Below are 15,644 nucleotides of genomic sequence, written 5' to 3'. Positions count from 1 at the left end.
ATTTGCATGTTTTGCATTTGCAAAGGGAATTAATTCAGTGACACATACATCTAAGGACTTTTGATCAATCATTGTTTTAACACGGGTCACGCAATTACGCGAGGCCTAAGGGAGATTTCCTTTTCATTTATATTTGAGTCGCGGAGGGTATTCCGCCGATCACAATAGAAAACAGTTTATTAAGTACAGATCACACTTGTTATCTTTTGTGTTTGTTTTCATTTAATCATATTTTTATTTTCTAAAAAAAAAAAAAAATAGCTCCCGTTATCCGGGTCAGCTGACAGCTTGATGGCCGGTTCCGAGGTAACAGGCTGAGGTATGAAGTGTCGCTGAAGAAAGACGAGTTTCTTTTACAGTTTAGATGAATTAAGTAAAAGACATATTTTTCGACTCCTCCAACCACCCCCCCCCCCCCCATCCCACCCCCCTCTTTCCGTAGTCTTCTGTCAGGTAATTGGTCATTTTACAGCCAATTTCAGGCCTGTTGCCCCGTACTGACCCCTGCTGCCGCGGTAATGGGGGTGGGGTGGGGGTGTGTCTGTGTGTGTGTGTGTGTGTGGGGGGTGGGGGGTCCCGCAGAGTGACCCCTTCCTCTTCTGCCGAGGGGAGATCTTCTCTGAGCAGTGGCCCAAGAACGGCAATGAAATATAACTTCTCCCGTCTCTACAATGGTCCGTTCAGAGTCCACTGCGGAGAGACACTGTCCGTTTTATATAATGTATCTATCTATACATTTAACTATTTATATATATCGTCTTAATTTCCCTTCTGAATTGTCCTGTGTCGGTTCTGTGCTGGAGATGTTCTCTGAAGGTGGAGTAGGCTATAAAACGCAGGGCTCGTCAGGTGGAGCGATGGAGGAAGCATGTCACCAAACTGAATGTACTTTTGACTTTATCTCTGTAGTAGGCTATAATCATGTTTTGTTATTCTAATGTCTATATCGTGTTTCGTTTAAGGCTTTGAAGGCCTTTCAACCGATTGACCGCAAAGGCTGGGTCCAAACTTCATGACTTCATCCTTAATTTACCATCATCATTTTACCACGGAAATATATTTACCAAATCAAACTGAAAACTTACATTATGACTGCAATAACCTCCTGACATCTTTATCAGGTCAAGATCGGCTCTATGAGTCAAAAGAAGGAAATCATAGCGTTTCTGATTTTCTTTATTAAAAGTATGATTCCATTCAATATTTTGTCATCAGTCCTTATTACTGCATCGCTATTGAATGAAAATAAACTCACTTCATCAACCACATTTAAATATTCTTCAATTGAAACCTTTGTGACGCCCATTCATGTGTGAGTGATAATCCTGAGCTAAGCTAACGTAGCTTCCTTTTATACATTGACTTTCCTTCCAAACATGATCCCATTCGTTGAAGCTATTTCACGATGCCGTTAGGTGAATTGTATCTGTCTTCTTGCTCTGTGTTAAGCAATTTGAGACCCATTGTTTAAAAAGGGGCTTTATAAATAAAAACACTCAGTGAATCCATATTTCATTTTTCCTCCAGGTCCAATACTTATGTTTCTCTTGTTTTCATCACTTAGTAAACAAAATCAATCACATTCATATGCTACGTTTGACATGAAAATAGCTTGTGAATTGACGCAATGGTAATCCATGTAGTTTATGTTCAATGGGGCTGAAATACATAAAATAGCACTGATTCAACATCAGCCGAGACAGCACAGTCTCCCTTACTCGACCAATTGAACAATTCCAATCAACGAATCATTGGCAATTATAGTCAGAAATACCACACTACAACACTTCTGATTAAACAATTTAGAAATAATTGTATTAATAAGAGTGCACCATGTGCATTATCACAAAAAAAACATGCACTCGTATATATTTGTGTCATGCAACATTAAAAATGTGCAGATGAGAGATAGATTATTAGCAAAGTAATATAGTAATATATACATGCAATTTTGAGAACAATATCAATCAGTTTATTTTTACATTTAAATACAATCAATTATCTAGTATTATTATTACCTTGATACCAGCATATAGGCTACTCACTCTTCTCTTCAACTTGGGAGGCGCTGTTCAAAAACACAAATTGATTCCATAAAATCTCACAACATACACATTTCCCCATAAACATGCACTAATGTGTAGTTCAATATAAAACTTAAACTAAAAACGATGGCGTTACAAACGAGGAGGGCTATTCGTCCCCACTCTAAAATTAAATGGGTGACATGTTAGCGCCCCGGGAACCCCATCAGCACCACCCCGGGGCCCCCATCACCCTACCCCTGGCCCCCAGGTAAGGAACAGCAGGTGTTAAACTCTCCGCGCCATAGAGCCGCTCTCCTCTAATACTAAGTGCTGGCTCGCGACCCGCATGGATGGCCGGTCTTATCGTTAATGTCATCACTGACCACCACGTCTAAGACAATATACTGGACTGCATCGGAGAGGCACTGATACGTTGAAAAGGAGTTGTTTTATTGAATTAGCATGGAGGGAGGAATATTTTCAGGATGCAGGCATACCTGAAGAGTAAATTGTTAAGCCATGTTATTAGCTTAATATTGTGTACAATTATTATTTAAACATATTAACCCAATTGTAAAATAACGTAATGACTGTAAATATATGAATTAAGTCAGGCATGTATTATGTTCTTATGTTTTATGGTGGGTCAGGGTATAACTGGGTCTTTTAAGTGACACGGCACATTTTTTTAAACCTTTTTTCAGATTCGTCATCTATTCTGTTAATGGTTCTGCTCGCAGTCTCGTTCCAGTTTGCAGATACTATAATCGTCTGATATAATGACAGTTATCAGTCGCCGCCACCAAGTACCCATGAAAATCTGTCTTGTGTTCTGGAAGATGATAATTATTGGTTGTACCACTATTATACTTGTCGTTGTTGATAGAGGATATCTTGAAGCATTTTCAAAAGTAATTCTAGATAAATCACCACAAATTGGCCTATTTTACAGGACGAGGGGACAGCTTTTCTTATAAGCTAATATTTTACAGATTCCCCTTTTCCCTCCATTTCACAGATCCTCAGTTGCGCGACCAACTTGATAAAGCGCGCACTGATCCGCGCGCCTGCCTCCCGTCTGATAACACACGCAACTGGCTCTGTTTTCACTTCAATTATGTCATTACATTGATAATCACAGTGACGGAATTTAACCGGGTTTAATTCGCTTATTCAGCTGGAGATATGGGACCGCAATTGGTGGAAGACGCATCCATCTCTCCGCTCCGCGCGTAAAACCTCTCCAGGAGCACCGCGCGCTGCAGACAATACGATGAAGACTCGGAGACGCTCTTCCTCGTTCCGCTCCGAGACCCGCGGGCCCGAATCCGAGTCCAGGACGCTCTTCGTCCTCACCGCCGTGGACTGTTTTCTTTATATCTGATCACCTGACTCTTTAGGCCGATGTAAGTGAAGTGCATGGACGCGTCGGTGATGATTTTTCTTCTTCTTCTATAATTACTTGTTATAAATGTTGGAATGAACAGATAATTGTGTGTGCATTGTGCGGTGTGTGTGATGTGGAATGGGTGTGTGCGCCTTTTGCCCTGTTTCAGATGTTCAGTGTGCGTGTCTACCTTGACAGCTCCCAGCCAATAGCCATGGAAACTTTCTCTTGTTTAGTCAGTCGTCAATTCAGTCGAATCAAACATCCATGGATAATTATAATTATGAGTTATGGGCTATTGGCCGCATATCCCCACGTAAGCTCTGAGTCCATTCTCATCCAAATACTCGACTTTGAATAACCTGATGTTGTGATGGACCGGCTCAGGCTGTTAAAAATGAAAAAGTCTACAACTTTGACTAAACAATACGTCAAGTCTTTATAGACTAAACAATGCAGATATGTGATAAATCGTTGGGCTACATGACAATATATTAGGCTTATTAAACGTACAGAATGATGTGCAGTAAAGCTCTCCGTTTGGTTTTGGACTACAATGGGCACAATCACCGTCATGGACTTCATTTGTAATTGTATTTATTTTTGTAGCCCGGAGCAGGAAGTCAGTGTGTCCCTGTTCTTGTTTGAATTGAGATCAGCACGTTTCTCCATTAATTCCCTATCGCCTGCAGCCTGATTTCCCGGAGATTCGTCCCTTTATTACAACAACACGTTTAGCTGGAGTCATTTAATTTATTCCTTATCACATACAACAAGTGTCGTTAGTTAAAGAATAAATAAAATAACCCCGTTTTCCTCGGCAAGCAATAATGTAAACGGCATCTTTACAACGTGATTAGCAGGTGTAATTGCGTGTTAAATAGATCCTAATTATAGGTATTAAAATCCAACACAGTGTTATGTTAATAGACATTGCTTCAGACAAGCTATTGAAGATGGCATCAAATATTCCGATATACAACACGATGGAAACGTTATTTTATCGGTTTTTTTTTATTTTATGGTATGCAAATAGGCTACTTAATGATGCTTGCAGATTATTGAAACAGGCCATAAAGTATAAATACTAATAAAATATAACACCCAAAACCACACCATACGTAGCTATTACACCTAGTTATTAATAACAATAAATTCCGATCTACTCCCGTATGACTAAATAATAATATAATAATAATAATAATAATAATAATAATAATAATAATAATAATAATAATAATAATAATAATAATAATAATAATATCAACAAAATAATAATAATTATAATAATAATATTACTAATTATTACAATGCGTAAGGCTCCATCGCACTAATATTAATCTCTAATACCTGAGGTTGTAAGGGAAATGTGAGCTTTGGTTTCTTCTCCTGCAGTGATCAGCTTCTTTGGGGATCCTCGGATCGCCAATCGCCATCATTCTTGGATAGAGTGGACCAATCAGCGACAGTCTTTGATGAATATTCATGACTCCATGATTCAAACCTTTGAGCGAGTTTGTCTTGGTCCACAGCATCACACGCCAGACACAAACTACATTTTCTTATGAATGGAAAGAGAAAAAATGAGTTCGGCTTAAATTGGGATCCGTCCTTCACTGAGATCATACAAGAAAACAAATAAGCAGGAGAGACGATTCGCTCGAAGAGATGACAATGACTACAATACCAGAAGGTCTTAATAGCCCTGTCTCGGGAAAAACCGTTTTCATGGAATTTGGACCCCCGAGTCAACAAATGTCGCCTTCCTCCATGTCCCACGGACACTACCCCATGCACTGTTTACATTCTGCAGGTCATCCCCAGCACGACAGCTCCTACAGTCCGGCGTCCTCCTTTCCCAGGTCCTTGGCTTATCCATACGTCAACTCCGTGGGCGGCCACTCCACCAGCCCGTACCTCAGCACCGTGCAGAGCTACCACCACAGCCCGGCGCAGCTCTCCCAGACCCGGCTGGAGGACCCAGGTGAGTCCCTCTCTCATCCCCACTCCCCGTACGGAGGGTTCTCCTCTCTAGTCAGAACCAGTCATACTGCGCATGGTAAAAGCGAACCAGATGTTTGGGAAATTAGGCTTGGTAATTATTTATTGCGTAATGCTATAAACAATGTATGCAATTAAGGGTAATTATACCTAAACTACAGCCGGTAAAACTTGCGCAGGAGTAATTGCTGCAGTTCTTTTCGGGTGCTCGAGATAGGAGCTCCTCGCTCACTTGCTCGGTTTTTTTTCTCCTCTCGTTCACAGCACCGGAATCGGAGAAGAACACCGTAGTGGAAGGGGGAGAAGTTCGCTTCAACGGAAAGGGCAAAAAGATCCGAAAGCCCAGAACTATCTACTCGAGTTTACAGCTCCAGGCTCTGAACCGGAGGTTTCAACAGACCCAGTACTTGGCGTTGCCGGAGCGGGCAGAGCTGGCAGCCTCCCTCGGTCTCACGCAGACACAGGCGAGTCCCTCCACCGACACCATGGTGCCTTTACCCCTGCTTCAACCGTAATACTTCACACTTCATGACAACATGGCCTGCTTCAGTTGATGTGTATTTCAGCTGTTTACCAAAAAATAATAGCGATAGGGAGGCTTTTTGTAATATGTGTTAGGTGTTATTTTGACCTAAATAGGCCTATGTAAATGAAATACGCACACAAAAGTGCTTTATGGTTGGAGATGCTGGATGTAATAAAGAGGCATTGAAGTAAATAATTTTGGTGTTGCTCAAACAGATATTAAGGATGTAGGCCTATAGCTGATATGTTGCATTGCTTCTTGTTTGATGTGAAATTTGCTATGACCCTGCAATTTGACCCGCCTTTTGTGCGTAAGACATAGACTTAGTATTCGGTGGTGGTTTCAATGGATTTTCACATGGCAATAATATTATATTAATCTGTGTTCGCTTGTTTTGTCGCAGGTGAAGATTTGGTTCCAAAACAAGCGATCCAAATTCAAGAAGCTGATGAAGCAAGGCGGAGGTCAGATCGACGCCAGCGCTTTGGCCAATGGCCGAGGACTTTCCAGCGGCTCCCCCACCGGTGCACCTGTCTGGAGTTCCCCCACCACCGGGAAGACATCCGTGGGAACGCCTGCGCCCTACATCCCCAGCTACACGTCGTGGTACCCCACCACGCACCATGAATCTATGCAGCAATCACAGCTCATGTGAAGGGAGAACCGGCTCTCCCCATCTCCTGGTGCCGCACGCACGGGCTCACGCGAGACTGAAAGGGGGGCGAGCACTCAGCGTGCCCCCCCCCGGGGGGTCAACGCACACATGTATTCCCGAGCTGGCCAGTGAGTCGCCTCTGCCTCTGACACAATGCCCCCCCTGATACCGGACGACTGCGGTCTGCGCGGAGGGATCTGGAGAGGCTGGAGGGGCGCATTACTGCCTGGGGGGGCGAACTGTCCTTCGGCGTCCGCGACAGCCACCGGAAATGGTAAACAAATGGATATTTTTGGCTACTCCGTTAATGGTTTTTTGCTGCATTTGAGAGCGCATGGGTGGAATGGGCCGAGCCGACTCCGAGAACAATCCACGATGGTATATTTTTCATTAGGCTATGGATGAATAAACCCCAGGCGACTGACCCACAACTGGAGGTTGGTGTGGGCTGCTGTTCGGGCCGAGGAACTGTGTGAACATCTGGGAGTGAATCATCTCCCCACCAACACTTTTTAATTACAAATGTATCGGGCCTTGTCGTTTTTAAAACAGATACTAATGATAGCACAGCATCCATTTTGAATATTCGCCAAGGCTACAGCCCGATGCTATCAAAGATTGTGAAAAGACTGAAATTGATAATATAATATGTGTGTGCGTGTGTGTGTTTTCTATTTAATTTAAGTTATTCGGAATTGTTTCTGTTGAGAGTCAATACGTGTTCATTTGTTTGTGTATTTGACATGACATCTTTATGTGTTGATGCTGCACTTAATGCCAGCGATGCTCTGAATGGGCCCCCGTAAGGAGACGCGTAAGGGCCTGTCCTGCTTTAAGACACAAGGTCAAGGACTCGTTTGACCCGGCGTTGATGTAAAAAATAGATATTCCCAGATTTGTGATGTATTTGGTACGCTGTGAGACCGGGTTTTAGACATTCTGTATTCGTCGAGATGTGTTTAGTCAGTATAGAAATATTTAGTTTTGTATTGATCACTTAATTTATTTATTTGTTTTTCCCTGTAAATATGTGCAAAGTTTCAAAACAGTAAAATATTGATTTAAATGATGTAAAGAAAGGGTGTCTTATTAAAACCAATGTTCCTGAGGAAGATAATTGAAAGGCTGATGAGATGAAGCGTCATCGTTTCAAACCCTAACGTGTATGACTGGTAATGAGTAGGTCTACTTGACAAAGGCCTGACCGAGGAGAAGTGTTTTCTATTTTTTATTAGTTCATTCTTTATTTCACTGTCTAAATCAGAATTATTCAGGCTACCAAAGACGGTCTTATAATTCTGATTAAAATATAAAGTTATTTGCAGAGTATTAACAGAATATTTAAAATGGTGCGTTGTAGAATATTGCATTAACTCTTTGATAAATGTAAAACAGACACAACACAACTTCTAAAGTAGCCTTAGGCCTTCTGTCTTAAGCTACATTTCCACATTTTATTTTTGCTACAGGATATCGATTGAAGCCTATATGATCCAACATGAATGGATGACCCGATCCTTATCCTTGATGCTTCGTGTCCTCCAGACTGCATATTTAATGCATCATTGAGATGTAGGCCTTCGTACAGCAGGAACATTGAACGTTTGGAACGAGTTAAGGTGAGGTGGGCCTTCATGTGAGGTAACACATGTAGGCCTATACAATTTAAAATAATATTTTAAAAGGTGTGAAGTAACAAACGTAGTTAAGTTACATAAATACTTTTAAAGGTGTGATGTAACACATGTAGATAATTGAATCAATATTTTTAAAGGTGTGATGCAACACATAGTTAGGTCAAAGTAATACGCTAAAAGGGGTGAAGTAGCCAACACATGTATATAAATCGAATAAAGACTGTGAGATTATTCCAGGAAAAAGATTAAAAGTTGTTTGATAACACATTTATTTAAATTAGGGCCTAAATGTATACGTTAAAGGTGTGAGGCAACACATGTAGATAAGTTAAGTAATAAGTTAAAGGTGTGGGGCACATGTAGCCTATAAGTCAAAGTAAAAGGTGTGCGGTAACACATGTTGATAAATCCAGGTAAAAGGTTAAAAGGTGTTTCGAAAAACATGTATAAGTCAGAGTAACATGTTAAAAGGTGTGCGGTAACACGTGTAGGCCTTTGTAAGTCCAGGTAAGAGTTTAAAAGGTGAGAGCTTGTTTACGGTCAAAGCTGCGCTCGGGCCAATGAAAACATTCTGGATTACGACCAGCGGGAGGCCAGAACATTCAATTAATATTTATTGAATGAGACTCTTGGGAAAAGAGTGTACGTGTGTGTGTGTGTGTGTGTGTGTGTGTGTGTGTGTGTGTGTGTGTGTGTGTGTGTGTGTGTGTGTGTGTGTGTGTGTGTGTGTGTGTGTGTGTGTGTGTGTGTGTGTGTGTGTGTGTGTGCGCGCACTTGTGTGTGTCAGTGCGTGCGTGCGTGCGTATGTGTGTAGTTTTAGGTATGGAAGGTGAACATTTATTTATTGGAATTGCTAAATATTGACTTATATCCTCATTATTCATAAAAAGAAGCCAATAATAATAATTATAATAATAATCTGAATGATAGTAATTTATAATGTAGTAGCCTAATGACAATAATAATAATATAAAGTGTATAATGTTGATAACAATATATAATCTCATAACGATTATAATAAAATATAACGTAGCCAATTACTAATATTAATCGTAAAAAACAATGTTGTCATAATAATGATGTAATAATGCTAATGCATTAAATATCGCAATAATTAGGCTATAATAACGTAATAAGAATACTGGTAATAAGAATATCTAAATCAATATTGTTAATGATAAATGTATCATTATTAATAATAATATTAATACAAATAAAAATAATAATATGCATTAATTGTTTATTGTTGATCTATCTTTACAAATATAGGTCGACTCAACCACATTGCCAAATTCGACATGGGCCGGCACGTCTTAATCACCGTCATGATTGCATCATTAGGGCCCGAATAAAAGAATGCAGCGTGTAGGCTATGTTACACGTGGTGTTCCCAGCGCGCGGGATTCATCCTACCTCTAATACTGTTGGACAAGAACAAGGATTCGGGTGATGTCGAGGAAAACAAAAGTCCCATCTCTGCGCCAGGAAAGGGCGCAGCTGCACGCCCAGGAGGGTCAGCGCTCGTCGCGTTCTTCCCTTGATTACGAGCCCATCAAACCCAACATAATTACAGTCATTTCGCTCTTATTTATTCTAATGCAGTTTTCTATCCCTGCGGTAATTATGAGCCATTTTTCGCATAGAGAATCTTTCGGCGTTAACAAAGGAGATAGTGCTCCCTGAAAGAAATTTGCCATAGCCAAATAGGAAAAAAATGAAATAGGTGAACTGTTGCTTTAGACTCAGCCTCATGCGTAAGGCGGGCAAATTGCTTGCAGGTGTGCGCCACCGAGGAGCCTTCGGTGTGGAGAGAGGTTTGGAATTAGCCACGGACAATGGTCCTGAGAGCAGGGACGACGAGACAAACGAGTCTCATTGGGGATAAATGTCGCACTTCGGTATAGCAGGCGAACTCGTGGCTGACGCAGGGAGATGTGTGCACGGATGGTGACGATAAATATAATAAAATAATATAAGAGGATGCAACGTTCAGGTGCCTCGATTTTGTTATTTTAGAAATGGTGGCTAATAATTTAGATGTGTAAAATATTCCGGATTTTTATAGTTACAGCATAATCATGTGTGTTATTAATATTAGTATTATTATTGTTGATTAATTCTGAACGAGTCTGCAGCACATGGATATTGGAGATATTCCAAAAAAACATAAAGCCTAGTTTAATTAATTTAGACTTGAGCATTCACACTTTTTCGAGTAGGTTAAAAACTATTGATTATAAAACATGCAAAGCGAAATACCTCTGCCTTGAGAGCGAGGGGCCAGCGTGTCCAGACGGTCCACCCATGTCCCGCCATGTCCCCCATGCCCCCCATGGCACGGAGCAGGGGGCCCGCGAAGCACTGACACCCAGAGAGCCACCGTCCCGACCCCCCGAGAGCCACAGTCCCGCACAGAGCATCCGAGGCGAAGCCCAGCACCACAGCTCGAAATATGACTGAAAACGTCTGCTTTATTTCCCCTCTTTATAGCGGATGGAAAAAAATGTAGATTATTAGCATAAATGTTTACTCCTCATTACGCTGATGACATTGTGCACTCGAGATCTTGGTAATCTTTCGGGGGAAATTATGAGCAATTTTTGTAAAATTTAAAGCAGCAGTTACCGTGCAATTGCAGGCTAATTCTGCGTAGGCTTGGATATAATTATCGCCGAGTCAAGATGTTATGCTAAAAACTATGCATTGATATTCCCATTAATTATGTACATGCAGCTTTGACAATGTTGACGCTTGAAATAGCGGGAAATTGTCTTGCGTAAAAATTATAGCCCATATTAGGACATCTAAAATTGCGAAGAATTATATAGTAGGCCTAATTGCAGGCTTTCACATTTGAAAGCCAAAATGTTCAAACCAGAGTAAATGTGGATAAAATGACAGATCACGGTATAAATTAGGATAGGGGGTATGGCATTTACAAGTTGTCTGGAGAATTCGGGCGACTATAAAATCCACTTGGTTTCAGAACAGATGCGCGCAGCCACAGGAAGCGAGTTGCACGTCGATGCTGCAATGTGCAAAGAATATTTCACCGTATTCATTTTATTTGCAGTTTATAACAACAACACCAACAACTTCTACATTTCACCGCTTTATTATGGACTTCAATTGGGACAGTTATATGCATATTTGTAAAACGTGACCAAACGTTCAAGTCAAACCCAAATAAGACGTTAAACGTTGTTTTTTTATGTGGCTCTATTGGTGCGGCTGTAAAAAATAATTCATTTTCCACGCCACACACTTAGACACACACACATCGCCCGGGCCTCAACAAGCCCCCTGTGTTTGATGGGGGATGACTTCAGGTCAATGCATCGGCCCTGCGCCTCATTTCGCTGCGGGACCTTCCTTGCAACACGAGCCCTTTATCACATGCCTCGTCCTGTTACCAGAAGACAGGCCGGGGAACAACGCGTCGTCTTGTAAGAGCGGCCGCCGACAAGGTGGCCTCCATCTAATTAGGCAAAGCGACGCGATTAGCGGCCCACGAGCGGTGGACGCGGTCGCTTTGCAGACCCTGAGCAAACACACACACACACACACACACACACACACACACACACACACACACACACACACACACACACACACACACACACACACACACACACACACACACACACACACACACACACACACACACACACACACAAACACACACACACACACACATAGTCCTACAGAGGGCCGGTCCCCTGGGAATGACAACTTTTTCTATAGGAACTACCGCAGCAGCACGAATTATAGTTAACGCGGCGTGGCCGTGTTAAAAATTAAATGTGACGTCATCTTTTTTAATTTACCCTCTAGAACTCACCGGTTCACATGAGCGTCAAGCGATCGGAAGAATCACCGATCATAAGATGGTCTACATCACTGCATGGCCTGAGAAATGTAGGTCAACCGGCTGGCGCTTGTTTTAGGCCTATAGCCCCATGCGTAACCAATTGTGGCCCTGCAGAGTGAACAATATGCGGAGGGGAAAAACATGTTTCCATCTAGTCTGAGCTCCAGGCGAGGCTGTGTGTGAAGTTATAGGTAGGGTTTGACTGTGGGAAGTCGCTTAGCCCCCCAGGGCGCAAAGCCGTCCCGCCCGGTCCTTTTATCTCACATGGGTGCAGGTTTTTATAAACGTGTCTGAGACACACATGCAACTGCATGACGCTTTCCTAAAAGTTCGTCACAGAAAACACGTGTGGTGTGAACCTGTGTGGTAATTGTGTATCATAACGGTGTTAGTGGACAGAAACCGATCAAAACATGTTAAATATATTCATAATTAACAGGAATAAAACCATTCTGACTGCGTTTGAGTTTTTTTCAGCGGCGTTTTGTGAAGTTTCCAAACAGAACTGTGAGTTGTTTGCGCATCTTTTCTGCTCAGTGGATAAATATAACATCATGAAACTTAAATAAAAGTGGTAAAAATAAAATTCGGGGTTTACGCACAAGATTTATACAGAAAAGGCGAGGAAACAAATTGCACAGAAAATTCATTTATTTAAATAACGTCTTTTTCATATATGAAAAAATAAAAACAAGGTTAAAATAAATAAGACAAAAATACAAATAATCGTCATATAGCCTACAGGTCAACTCGGTATGGGGAATAACATTCAGTAGCAGTAGGAGATGGTGGAGGGGGATCCGATCCAACAACCCACAAAAACAGTCTGCATATCAGAGGAATGCTTTGGGGTATTTACAGAGACGAGACACACTCCCATCAACTAAAACACGTGATCCGGGGGTCGCACAACAAAATGAGGTCATATTATAAACAAGGCACGATACATCGGATAGTGCTACGGTTTGTGACAGTATAGGCCTACCTGCAGGTTAACGTGCAGGGCGCTGAGGACAAAGTGACGCCCGCCCTGGGCTCGAGGCCTATGCTGCGGTGCGTTGGGGTGTCCGTGGATTCCCACGCATCCGTCAACACACACAGAAATAAATAAATACAAAAATAACTAGGCTACAAAATCGGTTTAACCCTCCCACCGACCCCACACACACAAACGGACGTCCGTGGGGGGACGGGGACGGGGACGGGGACGTAACTTTAATCAAATTCTTGCATGTAGTGGTCGTGTGTTATCCGAGGAGGTCCGTGAATAAGGGCATTGGCGATCGTCGTGTCCGTCCCTTCCTCTTGTGTTTTTCTTCACCAGTATTATCCGATCGAGAGTCCACAACGGCTTCAGAAAATAGTCCCGGCGCTGGCGGAGGCAGCGTTGTGGTGGTGATGGTGGTGCGGGCCCAGGGAGGGCTGCAGATGCGCCGCCGCAGAGTTCGTCGCGTACCACGAGTAGTTGGCCAGGAAGGAGGGCGCCGCCGCGGGGTGCGGGGGGCTGCAGCTCTGAGGTAAACTGGGGTTGTGGACCACACTGTTCATTCTCTGGTTCTGCGGGAAGTCCCACACCGTCAGCGGGGAGCTGCAGGAGGGGGACTCGCCGGAGGCTGCGATCTGCTCCGGGGGGATTTCTCCACTCTTCCACAGCTTCTTGAACTTGGAGCGGCGGTTTTGAAACCATATTTTTACCTTAAAAAATTAAAGGACACCGGTGTGAATACATATATGCAATTGTCATGCGCAATTTGCTTCATGCGTAATTTGTACTTTAATGCAACTTTTGGCACCTTTTCGGTGAATCTTGTCTACTTATTCTATGCACAGAATAGACAGGCCTACAGCATACTTTACGCGCGACATGGGCATGTCTCAGGATGAACTCACCTGTGTTTGCGTGAGGCCCATGGACGCCGCCAGCTCTGCGCGCTCCGGTAGCGCCAAATACTGCGTCTTCTGGAACCGCCGCTGCAGAGCCGCCAGCTGGAAACTGGAATAAATGGTCCGCGGTTTCCTGATCTTCTTTGGTTTGCCGTTCACCATCCGAATCTCCGGCTCACTCTCCTCTCCTTTATCTGTGGGAGAGAGATTGAACACGTTAACACCGATTTCACGTCGCTATCGCCATCATTCAAATAAACCAACCCAACACACAACTTGTTTGGTGGGCTTTCATACCTGTGTCTGGTGGAGTTGGCGAGGGGCTGGTGCCGTAGGAGGTGAACGCCCCTCCGTAGGTCGAGTTGAAGCCGAGGTCGTACGCGGTCTTTGCGGGGTAGGGGACGTTATAGGGGTAGGTGGTCGGGAGCTGGCCGAACGGGGAGCCCCCGCATTGGCCGGCGAGCTGGCTGTTGTAGTAGCTGCTGTCCGTGGCCGTGGACACTGGGAGCGTCGGGGACTCCTGCGACTTGTGCAGGCCAGTGTGGTACCCGCTGGAGGTCATCTGGTTCGTCGTGTGCATATCTGCGTTTAGGTTCTCAAAGACTCCGGTCATCTTTTACGCCCCGAAAAAAAGCGGCCGCGCAGATAATCTGTGCTCTGTGAAAAAGAAACAGCAGCCAGGAAACCGAAACAAAAATAAACTGTTAAGATTGTGGGATGGGATTTATGTGTAAAATAAATCAGAGGCATTCCCGTTAACGTGAATCCGAGGCGACAGTAGATGCGTGTTTCTCGCGCAGCGCTCTTTGATTGTCTGCTGGCTTCCACTCCAACCCGCGCGCCTTTATGAGAGCGCAAGAGGCTGAGCTGCTATGACAACCAATGAGTAACGCCTGCTTTTCTGACAACCCCCCCTCCCCCCCAACCCCCCCCCCCCCCACACCCACACACACACGCACGCACACAAACACACACACGCACACACATACACAGTTCACCTTGGGTCTGCTGGGTCTGCCCTAAATTTAGACCTATGTCCTACAAGCGTTGTCTAAAGTCATTGTAAATGTGTCTCATGGTAAAGCCCAATATCAATGTGACATATTATATATATAAAGGCTATATAAAATATATTATATTACACTTATTATGTGATAAAGGTTAGGACTACATTATGATTATGTATTGTTCTTTATTCTATTGCATTCCTTTCTTTAATGTTGTTATTATTGTTATAATAATCATAGTACGGCTATAAGCCCTCTTTCTGACATATTCTGCATAATCGAATTTATCAAAGGTATTATTCATATATATATATATATATATATATATATATATATATATATTAAATAACAGATAAAGGTTAGTGTGAGAGACATAAAAGAGAGAGAGAGATACACAATCCCTCACTTAAATACAAGGATGTCATGTGTGTTCAAAACCCTACAACCTTCTTGTTACGTATATATACATACATACTGTGTATACGTATACGGATATATGCATATATGTATATATGCATGTACGTTACAAAGAGGTGCTAGATATGTAGATATTTAATATATATACGTAAGGATTGTATATCTATACATCTATATATTTATATAAATATATACGTTACAAGGAGTTTGTAGATATATATGTAGATAGATT

At 42.6% G+C, this 15,644-nt stretch overlaps 3 protein-coding genes across 3 annotated transcripts in view; 2 read left to right on the top strand and 1 right to left on the bottom strand.

The window, feature by feature from the left end:
* The window catches only part of hat1 (histone acetyltransferase 1), an 18,244-nt gene extending 14,833 nt beyond the window's left edge, over positions 1 to 3,411 (top strand). The window contains exon 11 of the mRNA XM_056580331.1: positions 3,275 to 3,411. Within this exon, the coding sequence (XP_056436306.1) occupies positions 3,275 to 3,411 (137 nt within the window). The remainder of the gene's footprint in view (positions 1 to 3,274) is intronic.
* Positions 3,412 to 4,790: 1,379 nt separating this feature from the next.
* On the top strand, positions 4,791 to 8,135 carry dlx1a (distal-less homeobox 1a). Its single transcript, XM_056580549.1, has 3 exons — positions 4,791 to 5,398; positions 5,680 to 5,879; positions 6,345 to 8,135. Exons 1-3 carry the CDS (start codon positions 5,083 to 5,085, stop codon positions 6,594 to 6,596), a joined length of 768 nt encoding a protein of 255 aa, XP_056436524.1. The 5' UTR covers positions 4,791 to 5,082; the 3' UTR covers positions 6,597 to 8,135.
* Positions 8,136 to 12,748: 4,613 nt separating this feature from the next.
* On the bottom strand, positions 12,749 to 14,810 carry dlx2a (distal-less homeobox 2a). Its single transcript, XM_056580197.1, has 3 exons — positions 14,286 to 14,810; positions 13,995 to 14,182; positions 12,749 to 13,799 (listed from the first exon to the last, which is right to left on the bottom strand). Exons 1-3 carry the CDS (start codon positions 14,599 to 14,601, stop codon positions 13,458 to 13,460), a joined length of 846 nt encoding a protein of 281 aa, XP_056436172.1. The 5' UTR covers positions 14,602 to 14,810; the 3' UTR covers positions 12,749 to 13,457.
* Between the last annotated feature and the right edge of the window lie 834 nt (positions 14,811 to 15,644).

This window comes from Gadus chalcogrammus, chromosome 20 (assembly GCF_026213295.1).
Source record: "Gadus chalcogrammus isolate NIFS_2021 chromosome 20, NIFS_Gcha_1.0, whole genome shotgun sequence".
Classification (NCBI taxonomy): Eukaryota; Metazoa; Chordata; class Actinopteri; order Gadiformes; family Gadidae; genus Gadus; species Gadus chalcogrammus.
This window is presented reverse-complemented; position numbering and strand designations above follow the sequence as displayed.

Excerpts from the sequence above, each read along its gene's own strand:
- dlx1a (XM_056580549.1), top strand. The coding sequence starts at position 5,083 with ATGACAATGACTACAATACCAGAAGGTCTTAATAGCCCTGTCTCGGGA. Across the intron at positions 5,399-5,679 it reads GACCCGGCTGGAGGACCCAG|CACCGGAATCGGAGAAGAAC; the intron begins GTGAGTCCCTCT and ends TCTCGTTCACAG. Across the intron at positions 5,880-6,344 it reads TCGGTCTCACGCAGACACAG|GTGAAGATTTGGTTCCAAAA; the intron begins GCGAGTCCCTCC and ends GTTTTGTCGCAG.
- dlx2a (XM_056580197.1), bottom strand. The coding sequence starts at position 14,601 with ATGACCGGAGTCTTTGAGAACCTAAACGCAGATATGCACACGACGAAC. Across the intron at positions 14,183-14,285 it reads GCCAACTCCACCAGACACAG|ATAAAGGAGAGGAGAGTGAG; the intron begins GTATGAAAGCCC and ends TCTCTCCCACAG. Across the intron at positions 13,800-13,994 it reads TGGGCCTCACGCAAACACAG|GTAAAAATATGGTTTCAAAA; the intron begins GTGAGTTCATCC and ends TAATTTTTTAAG.